The 14,177-nt window shown below is 33.2% G+C and overlaps 1 protein-coding gene across 1 annotated transcript in view; it reads right to left on the bottom strand.

Moving 5' to 3' along the window:
- LOC137627401 (solute carrier organic anion transporter family member 74D-like) overlaps positions 1 to 14,177 on the bottom strand; it is a 35,086-nt gene that overhangs the window by 14,510 nt on the left and 6,399 nt on the right. The window contains exons 2-4 of the mRNA XM_068358489.1: positions 12,844 to 13,013; positions 2,263 to 2,447; positions 1,774 to 1,816 (exon numbers count right to left, since the gene is read on the bottom strand). Of these exons, the coding sequence (XP_068214590.1) occupies positions 1,774 to 1,816; positions 2,263 to 2,447; positions 12,844 to 13,013 (398 nt within the window). The remainder of the gene's footprint in view (positions 1 to 1,773; positions 1,817 to 2,262; positions 2,448 to 12,843; positions 13,014 to 14,177) is intronic.

The raw sequence follows: 14,177 nt of genomic DNA, 5'->3' as shown, positions 1-14,177 counted from the left end.
ATATATATATATATATATACATACATATATATACGCATATATATATTTATATATTTATACACACACTATATATATGTATATATTTAAATATATATATATATATATATATATATATATGTATATATATTTATATATACAAATATTTAGATATATATATATATATCTATATGTAAATATATTTATATATAGATATATTTAAATATATATATATATATATATATATATATATATATATATATATATATATATATATATATACCTACCGTATTTCCCGTGTCATAAGACGCTACAAGTGGTAAGACGCACCCTCAAATTAGCAAGGCAGTTTTAGAAAAAAAATTAGGATTGTAAAAATTTCTTAGCACAAATCCTTAGTCAGCGACTCTAGCATGATTATTGTCTTGCACAGTAACTTCTTTTATTTTTGGTGAATTATGAAATGTTTAAGTTAATATTAATTAGTTATATGCCAATTATCCCAGTTTTATTACATATTCATATAAGAAACCACTAAAGCAGTCTTAGTTTCCACCACAACTACACGTTAAGTCAGAGTGTTTGGTGTTTCAAGTGTTGTTTACATCAAAGCAGCATTACCAAAGGTGCATAAAATTTTGTTAAAGAGGTAAAATTCTAGTACTATTTCCAAAATTCCTCATACAGCCTAGAAATTTTCACACAAAATGTAATTATTGATTAAAGAAATTTAGACATTCTTTTAGGTGGAATAATTTTGCTACTATTTATGTGATTCTAGGTCTAGTTACTTTTCAGCAAATTGGTAATACTGCAATCAACAAACAAACGTTTTTCCAAGGTCGTATTCAGCAAACGTCTGTTTGTATTATTTCGTAACTCAGGCAACAAAGTCATTATCAATATATTGCTTTATTACAAAATATCAACAAAATTCGTCTGCCACGAGACCATTATTTGGCATGTTTGCTTGTAGAAGGGGGTTAGCGAGTCATCAGCTGATTAAAAAAAAAAAAAATTGCTACTGTACTTCTTTATAGGAAGTGCAATATAGAAATAAATGAATTTATTACACAGGAATGGTAATTTTAGGGTTATATTATATCTCTTGTCAGTTTGAGTGCTTGTATGTCAATAGTTGGATGTTTGAAGGGTGTCAAACTCCCTTATACAAATTTTACTCAAGTGTTAAGACGCAGGGTGATTTTGTGGGTCAATTTTCGTGAAAAAAGGTGCGTCTTATCACACGGAAATACGGGTATATATATATATATATATATATATATATATATATATATATATATATATATATATATATATATATTTAAATATATATATCTATATGTATATATATTTATATATACATATATTTAAATATATATATATAGTTATATATGGGTATATGTATAAATAAATGAATATATATATATATATATATATATATATATATATATATATATGTATGTATGTATGTATTTATTATGTACCATTTTTTTATCTTATTAAATCAACGTATTTTTACTGGTTTTTACATCATGGTGAATAAATATACCTGCTTTATTTCAGCCTTTTTTTCACAGCTCACTAACAGATAAAACAAATATCATAGTTATTTAAGTGATCTAGGGATTATCGCTCGTCAGAGTTTGTGCAATTAGACAGGATTACGAGCAAATGTGGTAGCGATTTAACGTTAATGTGCGGAGAAGTATATTGCAATAAGAAGAATAGCATGCCTGTGCCTCTAAATAATCTGAGAAGTCTAAGTAAGGATTGTTATCCCAATAATCATGTTACCTTTGTTTACATTTGAAGTACCATTTGCCAAACCGCCTTGTTCCTGGAAAGGAAGACAAAAAGAGGATTAGTCTCTCCTTGTGTGTGTGTGTGTGTGTGCAGTTGTTGGTGGGGTTATCAGATATATGGCTGATTTGCATAATACTTGTATATATATATATATATATATATATATATATATATATATATATATATATGTATGTGTATATATATATATATATATATATATATATATATATATATATATATATATATATATATATATATATATATATATATATATATATATCGCGGGCGCGTGTGTGTGCATGCGTTAATATGACCCATGGACCATGAAGATTTAATAAAACTATAGTAAGGATATTATGAATATAATTTTAATGACTTACGTACCAATAATTTTGATATATAATTGAAAGGAAAAGTGTAAAGAAAAAAAAATCGCAATCCTTCTCAAGAGCTTACCATGCACTTCTTGATCCAACTTACCAAAGACAAGGAGGAATAATCTCCCGCTCCAAAGATGACATGCGGAGACATGATGAGCAAAGAGCCCATTGCTGAGAGAACGAGCCCTCCTGACAGCCATCTCGGGCGATGGCCGTAACCAGCGACGAAGGCCAACGGCAAAGACACAAACAGCTGTAATATGTCGTTGCCGGTGCTTATAAAACCTGCAAGTGTCGATGAGGAGTTTCAGTCGAATTAGAATTATGGGTTGGTGTTATCTGGGGTTAGAATATTAACTGGTTCATTAATTATGATTTATACCTTCTGGAATACAATTTTCAAAAGGTAATCGTGAAATGTGGCCATGAGGTACACAGAAACACACATATATAATGATAATATTATTATTATTATTGTTATTATTATTATTATTATTATTATTATTATTATTACTAGCTAAGCTATAACCATAGCTGGAAAAACAGGATGCTATAAGACCAACGCCTCCAACAAGGAAAAAGATCCAGCGAGGAAAGGAAATAAAGAAGCATATAGAATAGTGTGGCTGGATGTATGCTCAAGTAAGAGAACTCCAACTCAAGACAGTGGAAGATCGTGGTACAAAGGCTATTGCCCTACCCAAGAACAAAGGTTTGATTTTGATTGTGTGTACATATATATATATATATATATATATATATATATATATATATATATATATATATATATTTTACATGTATATATATATATACTGTATATATATAATTTATTTATATATATTTCTCAAATTCTTACTTTAAGTTATTTATAACATGCTATCGACATGTTGGTGTAGACGTAGCAGTTCCTTTACTTGAACCAGATGGCTCTGTCACTCACTGTAAAGCAGAGTAATGAGAAAATTGATCTTCCTCATTCCTGTTTTCCTGAGGCTAAATTAACTCATTTAGCTTTTCGGTCTCGTGAAATTGAAGATATCTGGATGGACCTTGATGCTTGTGGAAGTGTGGACCCAAATAGAATTTTTCCTTTTTTTTTTTTTTTTTTTTTTCTTAATAAATACTACAGATTTCTTAGTTCCTAAACTGTCTGTTATTTTCTGCAAGTTAGCAAGAAATGGCTCTTTTAGCACTTGGAGAATTGTTAATGTAATGTTACAACATTATGTAAATGTGTTAGTGGTAGCCCATTATATCTAAAGATTTTTAACATCTTTTGGCAAAATGCCTATACATGTTTACTGAAGATAATCATCTGTTCCCTAGTTTACAATTGGGCTTTTATAAAGACCTTGGAACATGTGATGCCATTCTTACAATCTCAGATGCTGTACAGAAATCCCATGAATGTGGTCCGGAAGTTCGTATGATTGGCCTTGATATTACTGCTGCCTTTTACTATGTCAATGGCGAGTCCCTTGTTTTCAAATTAACAATTGGGAGTGGGTGGGTCTTTTCTTAACATCATTACAGAATTTTTAAGTAATAGATCGCAAAGAGATGTTGTTGATGGGCACTATAGTCAGTATAAGAATGTGATATCTGGTGTTTCTCAGGGTAGTGTTCTTGGCCTATTACTTTTTATACTATATACACATGATATGTGGTTTGACCTAGAAAACAAGCTCGTTGCGTAGTCAGATAATGCTACTCTCTTTGCATCAATTCCATCTCCTGAATGTAGATCTGGGGTTGCTGAACCCCTTAATAGAGATCTAGCGAAAATTATTGCATGGTGCAAATTATTGGGTATGAAGTTGAATCCTAACAAAACTCAAATTATGATTGTAAGTAAATTTTAGGTGTGATTCTTGATAACAAATATACTCTTGAACACATTCGGTCCGTCTTCTTCAACTGGTTTTGGAGAGTTTCTTTAAGATTTCCAGTGATCAAAGTATTCTGAAGAAATGTTTTAATTAGTCCATTGTTTCGAGTATTGTTCTCCTGTATGGTCCTCTGCTATTGAATCTCATCTAATTTGTTGAACTAAAGCTTTTCTATTCCTGATCTACTGTAAATATTATTCTCTGTCACCGTCGTTCAGTTGATTCGTTCTACATGTTGTATCATATTTTTCATAATTTTTACCATCCTTTTTATTCATCCTGTACGTAATACTAGGCATTCTGTTAATTCTAATAACCATGCTTTCTCCATCACAATATTCTAGAAGTTTTATTCCAACTGTGACCAGATTGTTAAATGATATTCCTAATCAGGAAGTTGATTCGGTGGAACTTCAAAAGTTCAAACTTACATCTATTTTTTTTTTATGTTGAACAGACTAACATAAGTCTTTTTTACAGTTTATATATGTAATATCTATTTCAATGTCATTATTGTTCTTAAAATATCTAGCGTTGTAGCTTAGCGAGTAACAACAACAACAACAACAACAACAACAATGATAATAATAATAATAATAATAATAATAATAATGATGATGATGATGATGATGATGGTAATAATAATATTTTAATGAATAAATAAATCCGGTAATCAGCTATTTTCAAGAATCATTAATTGATAATCTACGAATAGCCCAGACTTGATATTATTTTATAATTTACGTAATCCAGAAGTTCTTAATTAAAGAACAACTTGTTCGAAGTAAGTACTCTGATTCAGAGCAAGTTTATATCATTTCACACCCATAAGTACACCACACAGATTTCGCCATCGTACCAACTATAGATTTTTCATCCACACGTTCAGATAAGAGTCCAAGAGGCACGTAAAGTGAACAATTGAGGTTACGTAACAACCAGGACCATGTTTGGTATTTTTCCGTGCCATGGTTAAGCTTCTTGAATCACAGCTTAACCTTGATTTGGTTTATACTTTATTTAGAGTTTTGATGGTTAAGGCTTTTTGGAAAGATATAATTTGCGTATGATATGCAAGCCAACCCCACATTATTTTACCAGCTATAAGGTTTAAAGTTTACTCATGAATGGCAGATATAAGGGATAGTAATAATGCCCCAGTAAGACAACGCCGTAGAGACTGATAATATATACATACGATGAGCGCCCAAGACCCCCCTCCACCCAAGCTAAGACCACGGAGCGCTAGGCAGGGGCTACTGGTGACTCAGCAGGTAGACTTATAAGCTCCCCCTAACCCCCCATCCTTAACTCATAAAGATGGTGATGGTGCAGACACAACAAGTAAATATCAAGCCTGGGCTTGTCTCGAACCCCAGTCCAGCAGATCACCTTGCAGGGACGTTTCCAATAAGCTACCGCAACTCATATAAGGTATTTGAAGCTGTTGAACTACGTATATTTGATACTGTTACATTAAATAATCTGCGATATTCATTAAAAGAAAGATGAAATTTAATTAGCTAAAAAGCACTACTGAAATGTGTTCCAAGACAAATTGAGATTTTATATTACAGTTTGACAATAAACCATGAAATATGCCATTTAGTAGACCTATTATATTAAAATTTAATAACGTAGTAATTTAGTTCATTTGAAATTGCTGCTGCTGTAACAAATATGGTTAATTGGTCATCTATCCAGTGAAGAGGGATATCGTTTTGATATCTCTTGGATAAGTAAGCAGCTAGAATAGTTAGAATTGTAGACAAATAGCTAGGCACTAGCATTTACTTCAGCCTTTTCAGCCAAAAACAAAACTAGTTTTCAGTAATATTTGGCGATACAGAATATAAAAAGAAAAAACTAACAACGCTATGAAACAGACAAGATTGTAGCGAATGTAGGTAAATGCATCTGTTGTTGCAGCTGGTTGCTCCCTTCAATGCGATGTAAACTGGCTCCGCTAAATTTTCAAGGGAGTTAGAGTAGAGCAGGAAGTCCTGTAGTTGGTTGCTTGTTGTGTTAATCTCAAAGCAATAACAATTAGTTATCCGACCATTTTCTATGCTCACAGTCAATACCGGATTTTATTTAATCAATTAGAATATTTTCTTATACACTTTCTAATTTTGCGAAGAGTGTGTATTCATCCAGTCTGTTTCATAGTTAATTATTTGTTTGTGAGAAACTTTACATAAAAACTGCAGTATCGATTTTAACAGAACTTGGTAGTCATGTTGGGTATGACCCAAAGATGAAGCTGTAATATTTTTGATAGATTGCATCAAAGTACAAGTGCGCAGCATTACTTTGGAAATGATCGCAATGTTAAGTGATGGAGAAATGTTTTGTTAGTTTATTTTTTGTTTGTGAACATCTGTACACAAAAGTTACTGAACGAATTTCAACGATTTCAACGAAACTTATTGGACATGTGGGATATGTCCCAAGGACAAGTCCATTTAATTTTGAAGAAAAAAACATCGAAATACAAGTACGCAGTGGAGTTGAGAGTTAAATAAGGCTGCTTGGCGTGGCGAAGGTATGCTCTCTACCGAGTGTCCCTCTAGTTCAATATGGATACAGTTGCCATTGCGTGACATTTTAGTACAATAGAGACCACACTAAAACAGTATATATATATATATATATATATATATATATATATATATATATATATACATATACTGTATATACATATGTATATATATATTTTATATATATATAAATATATATATATATACACATATTTATACATAGATATATATATATATATATATATATATATATATACTGTATATATATATATATATATATATATATATATATATATACACTGTGTTTATATATATATATATATATATATATATATATATATATAGTTTTTGCATGGTGTTTTTGAAGTGATACTGAGCACAAAATTCGCCTTCCAAGATAATATATACAGATACCTTCTGAGATGACATAGGTCTTACAAGCCTTCCCTGGCGATCTAGATTCTAGATGGAGAGAATGACAAGAATTCTGTGACTCTTCAATCAAGACTTTTGCTTGTGGTATGCCTTTTGCAATCCTCCTGTCAATTCGAGGCTTCCAATCGAGGAGAGAAGTGTCGTTCGCCGATCTGAATGTTTTAATGTTTTCCGCTTGAATGACACACTCAATCTTTGGAACCTGACGTTACTGAAAGGCCAGCTAACAGTAGCTGTAATTACTGTGTGTTTTGATCTTTTTTATTGATATTTTACAAGTTTTTATTTGCATTACTACTACAGATTATTCCGACCGTTAAAAATGATTGTTCTATCAAATCTTCGAGATTTTGAATAGCCTCGAACCTCTATACAGCTGTGCTATTGTGGATTTCCTATCATTTATTTACACTAAAAACTTTCTATTTCAGTTTTGTAATAATCAATATCTAATACTGGGAAAAAGCTTCAGTATTATTCGTGCCAGATGCGTCTCAGACTTGTATTTCCACCATTCTTTTTTATATATTCCTATTGCTTAAGTGTTTATTTTTGGTATTTCCATTGATTACGTGTTTATCCGTTTTTTCCTAAATGGCAATTAGGAACCAGAATTATTTAGCCCTCGTCTGCATTCCAGCATAGGTTTATAGTGGCCGTCTAAAAGTGATGAGTGCTACTCGTTTCGGAAGTGTATGGAGTATTGCATTCAAACTTAGATTGAAGATGAAATACTGTATATCTTGTTCACTTGACGTATTTTTCTTGCTTTATTTTATAGCTATTTTTCATTATATTTTATTGTATAGTTGGACAGAGGAGTCCCTGGCACGCCTCTTATCAGAAAAAGTGCACCCTGTCATACCCTTACTTCGCAGCGAGTATCCTAAGAGATAGTGTAGGGATATGGCAGAGGTGGAGGGCAGGGCTAAACACAGTAACTCGCCGCGCAGTACACGTTTGGCTGGGTGTAATTTTTCCGTGCGAGGTGCACCATGAATTCCTGTGTCCAACTGCACTTTCCTTTTGGGGCAGTTGTTTCCTCTTTGACATGAGGATGATCTCTCTTGTGAAAGCTTGCTTAACAAGGGAATTGATTTATTAAGTTTAGTCAGCTGTACTCACCATTTTCAATAAAGTAATGAGCAAGTATATATATATATATATATATATATATATATATATATATATATATATATATATATATATATATATATATATATATATATCCGGTGAAGCTCAGCAGCATTGCCAGGCGTATAACTACTCGGTCTCTTCCCGATCCTCGGGGAGGCGGGAGAGTAGCCATACCCTGGTGAGAAGGGGGTACCCTAGAAGTAAATGGGGAGGGGTGGGAAGAATCTCTATGTGTGTGAGCATATCTATCTTATTTGGCCGTCATTTTACTGGTCGCGTACACTAGTAGGTATATAACATGCAATTTCGTATTTACAATACAAAGCTAAATGATCTGATATATCATGAGGCTAAGAATCACTTTTGATAAAGCCTATGGATAAATAAAACGATGTATAGCCAAATAAAAGGAACTTACGACCTTCAGAGGATTTGGCACCGTCCCAAATTTGATTAGATTAGGGTTCGTGAGGCCACTGTCTATTGTAAGGTAAATGACTGACAGGAGAACATTCAGTTGCCAGAAATAACCTTTCGAAGGATTTATCAAGCAATTAATGTTGTTGTAAAGGTTAAATGTGTCTGGTTTCAGTTCCAGTTTCAACACAATAGATGCTCACCGGAATGTCAGCCGAGCAAGTCCAACCCCTCCCCCCCCCCCCTCTGTGGTGCCCAACCACAACAGTGGCCTTCACAGTAAACAGCTAAAGTCACGGCTTCCAGGCTGAGATCGATCTGTCGCCATGCGAATGCTAGGCGAACAGGTTACCATTTTATCTCTCTCTCTCTCTCTCTCTCTCTCTCTCTCTCTCTCTCTCTCTCTCTCTCTCTCTCTCTCTCTTATATATATATATATATATATATATATATATATATATATAAATGTATATATATATTTATATATATATATATATATATATATATATATAATGTATGTGTATATATATATATATATATTATATATGTATATATGTGTGTGTGGTACTTGAGCATGTTACTTTATGTGTTATTATTATTATTATTATTATTATTATTATTATTATTATTATTATTATTATTATAAAAGCAGGCGCTACAATCGCCAATGGTGAAAGAATCCTAATTGCGGAAAAAGAAATTGAGAAGTAAGGAATGAATTATGAAAATGAAATACCTTTGAAAAAGATTCGGCCAATATGAGATTAAGTAAGATAAAGTAAACTTTTAAACGTGACTTGGGTCAACCTACACAGCAGAAAAGCTATCTCACAAAGTTAGAATTTCTGAAGTTTCAGTTATTCAAGTATTTGATAATTTTGCAGTTTGGTCACAGAGGGAATAAAACTGTTAGACTAATAATGGGTGGTATTGAGCCTAACAAACTGCAAGGGTTTCAGCATTAACTACACTTCTAGTCTACGTAGTTGATGGTATAATTTGATAAGACCTGAATGCAGAGATGGACAGATTTGTATATAAAAATATCATCTTCAGTCTCTCAAATAAGTTGTTTGAACTAAGGTAGCAGAGTATTACAGAGATCATGAAAATTTTATTTGTTAAACTTCAAACATATTATTATTATTATTATTATTATTATTATTATTATTATTATTATTATTGTTGTTGTTATTATTGTTATTATTAATTGCTAAGCTACAACCCTAGTTGGAAAAGCTGGATGCTATAAGCCCAGGGTCCCCAGCAGGGAAACTAGGCCATTGAGGAAAGGAAACAAGGAAAAATTAAATATTTCAAGAACTGTAACATTGAAATAAATATTTCCTATATAAACTATAAAATCAGATTCACCTGGTAACTAGCTGTCTCCTAAGTTTAACTAGTTGTTATTAGTGTTATTAATCTGCTCATATGTTGATTCTATCGAGATCATAAGCAATATGAAGTGCAGGAATTTTTCTACAAATTCTCTGTTATGATGAAATATACATATCAAGTATGATCTGCCTGGCATTGCTTTTACTTATCGCCATTACTGTAGAAGGGTCATTACATGTAATTTTTAGCCTTTTACTTTACCTCTGCTTTCCTCTTTTCATTTTTTCTATCTTTCTGACCAAACTCCTGCAACTTTATAGTGCAATTGATGGATGTTCTAGTCGTCCATTCATAAATCAAGAATTAGCCAAAACATCATTATTCTTCTCCATGCAGGCTCCAGTTTCACATAATAATAATAATAATAATAATAATAATAATAATAATGATAATTAATAATAATTAATTAATTAATAATAATAATAATAATAATAATATTAATATTAATATTAATGATAATAATAGTAATAATATTAATATTATTAATATTAATATTGTTAATATTAATATTATTAATATTATCAATATTATTAATATTGATATTAATATTATCAATATTATTAATATTAATGATATTAATATTATTAATATTAATATTGATATTACTAATATGAAGTAGTAGTAGTAGTAGTAGTAGTAGTAGTAGGAGGAGGAGGAGGAGGAGGAGGAGGAGGAGGAGGAGGAGGAGGAGGAGGAGGAGGAGTCAATCAATGTCTTACCTTAATTGTAAATTAGATTTGATGGTCTTAGATCTTACTCAGCCTCTGTTCACAGCGAGAACTTGGCACTGTTAGCATAGGTATGCCCTGATGAGTGTTCTTGTTGAAATTTTATCGAATAAATTCGTGAACTTCACTTTATCCCCTTGAGATACCTTTTGGTCGTTTTTATAAATAAATTCTAGTACTTTTACAATCTACAACTTTCATTTTCACATTTTTGTTGTATTTTGAGTATTATCATTATTATTATTATTATCATTATTATTATTATTATTATTATTATTATTATCAAATGCTAAGCTACAACCTTAGTTGGAAAAGCAGGATGCTATAAGCCCAGGGGCTCCAACAGGAAAATAGCCCAGTGAGGAAAGGAAATAGGGAAAAATAAAATATTTTAAGAATAGTAACAACATTAAAATGAATATTTTCTATATGAACTTTTTAAAAACTATAACAAAACAAGAGGAAGAGAAACTAGATGTAACAGTGTGCCCGAGTGTACCCTCAAGCAAGAGAAATCTAACCCAAGACAGTGGAATACCATGGTACAGAGGCTATGGCACTACCCAGGACTAGAGAATAATGGTTTGATTTTGGAGTGTCCTCCTTCAGAAGAGCTGCGTACCATAGCTGAAGAGTCTCTTCTACCCTTGCCAAGAGGAAAGTAGCTACAGAACAATTACAATGCAGTAGTTAACGCCTTGAGAGAAGAAGAATAGTTTGGTAATCTCAGTGTTATCAGGTGTATGAGGACAGAAAAGAATCTGTATAGAATAGGCCAGACTATTCGGTGTCTGGGTAGGCAAAAGGAAAGAACCGTAACCAGAGAGAAGGGTCCTATGTAGTACCTTCTTTCATTACCTTCTTTTATTTGCGGCTCAATTTCAAAATTTTCATGAAAAGTAAAGTTTTCAGCTTAATTTTCTTCGTAACTGTTGGTCATTTACTGTTTATTTTTCCACTTGGAAATGAATTACTCTTAACTGTTCTTGTATTGGATCAGATTGTTTGTTCACGCGTAGTTCATAAAAGCATATACCAGGAGTTCATAACAATAATTTTAAAGGATGTGTATCATGTCGAATTTCTAATTTTGACTCATAGGTTGCACTGTTTGAGATGTACAAGTTGACAATAACAACTTTTCTGTTCTTATTTTTTTTTCTTTTAACTTTTTAATCTTCGATAGCGTTGTAAATAAGCGTTTGTAACCGTATTAATATTTTTCCTACCTTTTGAAAATTTATATTTACGAAACTCTAATATTCGTTCAGATTATTGATATGCGAATATCATTAAAACTTGTGAGGCACTAATGGGGCTTCCTCACGTAGAGCCTATTTTGAATTTGGTGAATTAAAAATATGGATTCATCTCATTAACCGAATTTTCATTCAGAACATGGTCGGTTTTTTTTTACATGGTATGATTTTACATCCAGTGCAGCCGTAAATCCTTATGTATTCTATGAAAATGTTCTCGGTAACTCTCATGCCCCTCCTCTCTCTCTCTCTCTCTCTCTCTCTCTCTCTCTCTCTCTCTCTCTCTCTCTCTCTCTCTCTCTCTCTCATTATTAAAGTGTAAACAAGAACATAAAACAAATTAGAATTTTAACCTTTTCCCCCATATGGTTTCATTTATATAATAATTTTTTTTGGAATACAAATCTTTTTCTAGTTCTTTAGTACATTTGCATCATATGTTTTTATGTTGAACAGGCTGACTTAAGTTTCTTTTTATAGGTTATATATTAAAGAAGTTATTATGTTACTGATCTTAAAATAATTTACTTAAATTGTTCATTACTTCTCGTGTAGTTTTTTTTTCTTATTTCCCATTCTAACTGGACTATTTTATCCCCATTGGAGCTCTTGGGCTTATTACAACCTGCTTTTCCAAGTAGGGTTGTAGTTTAAATAATAATGATAATAATAATAAAAATTATAATGATAATAATAATAATAATAATAATAATAATAATAATAATAATAATAATAAAATATGGTCAGTCTCCAGGGCATTGTTATAATCCCTTACATCTGCCAATGTTTGTAACTTCGGTAATAATGATAATAGTAATAATAGTAATGATAATGATGTTTTTTTGGATGAAAATAATGTTATCATGGATACAAACCTGACACAGAACTCGGTAGTTTGAACCTCCTTTCTACTGTGGTCAGAGTTCCGGTAGAGTACGTGAAAAATATACCCTGTGCGAAAGCCGCCAGGCTGAAGGCTACTAAGTACGTCTCGGGTCTCGCAAGCTTCTGCAGCCGCGGGCTGGTCCACCGCCCCACGCCACACCTGTCGATACAATGATTATTGTTAGCGTAATTTTATTTCAAATGGACAAGAAAGGCAGTTACGGGCTGCAGGATTACCACAACCCATGCTTGCCCGCAATGGTCAGGCAATCTTCAACAAGAACAACAGACAAGAGGGGAAATATGCTCTGTATGATATGCAGCTTATTAAATAACTAGTGGACGCGACCCTTCAACAATGTCGGCTAAATTTTTAGATAATTATGCTCGCTCATGCAGATTCACCTGCTCCCCTTTCCTCTCATGGTATCCCCAGTTACCAGGGTATGACTTCTCTGTCTCCCCATACCCGAGAGACCCAGTATCTATACGTCTGGCAATGCTGCTGAGATTAAATGTATATATATATATATATATATATATATATATATATGTGTGTGTGTGTGTGTGTGTGTGTGTGTTCCGATACGAATACTTCCCACGTCCGAATAGTAGGAGTACTCTCTACACGTCTCTACCGACCAAAGATTTCCCCCCCCCCACACAGTCTCCCCCTCCATCCCCTAAACCCCTTCGCACCTTCGAGACCTTGACCTCCCTTTGTTTCCCCAGCATGCCCCAAGGGTAAGTTTGGGCTAGCCTTCCATGTCAACAACAACCATTCTCTCTCCCAAGAATTAGTGGGAAGTTATGTGCTGCTTTTCTTTCCCATGTGGAAGTAGTTCCCCACTTGTGTGCCTCGTGTCGGGGCCATATATGCTCTCGTAACATGTGTGGTCAGTGTGAGGGCTGGAGTGATGCCCAGTGGGCCAAGATGGCCACTGAAAAGAAGAAAAAGGCCAAGAGGGACAAGTCGCCCTCGAGGAAGGGCAGTGGTCCACGCCCTTCTTCAACCTGTTCGTCTGTGCCTACCGTTCATCTGTCCCCTGTGTTACCTGCGGTAGCGGATGATGTGAAGGTTGTGGCAAAGAGAAACTAACACATCACCCTCTGAGGTCAGGAGTCATTCCCCTCCAAGAATGGATAGTGGAACTATTTTCTTGACATTCCTGTCACAGGGGAGGTCCTCGGAGAAGGTTGTTGGGATGTTAAAAGCCGTTATGTCCAACTGCGAGCAGTTGCTCCAAAGTTGCGCAGTTCGGCCAGCAGATGAAACTTATCCCCGCTCGGAGACCCATCATGGTAATCACGTGGCCAAATCCGC

Source organism: Palaemon carinicauda, chromosome 35 (genome assembly GCF_036898095.1).
Source record: "Palaemon carinicauda isolate YSFRI2023 chromosome 35, ASM3689809v2, whole genome shotgun sequence".
NCBI lineage: Eukaryota > Metazoa > Arthropoda > Malacostraca > Decapoda > Palaemonidae > Palaemon > Palaemon carinicauda.
The sequence above is the reverse complement of the archived record's forward strand: the minus strand, read 5'-3'. Positions and strand labels throughout refer to the sequence as shown.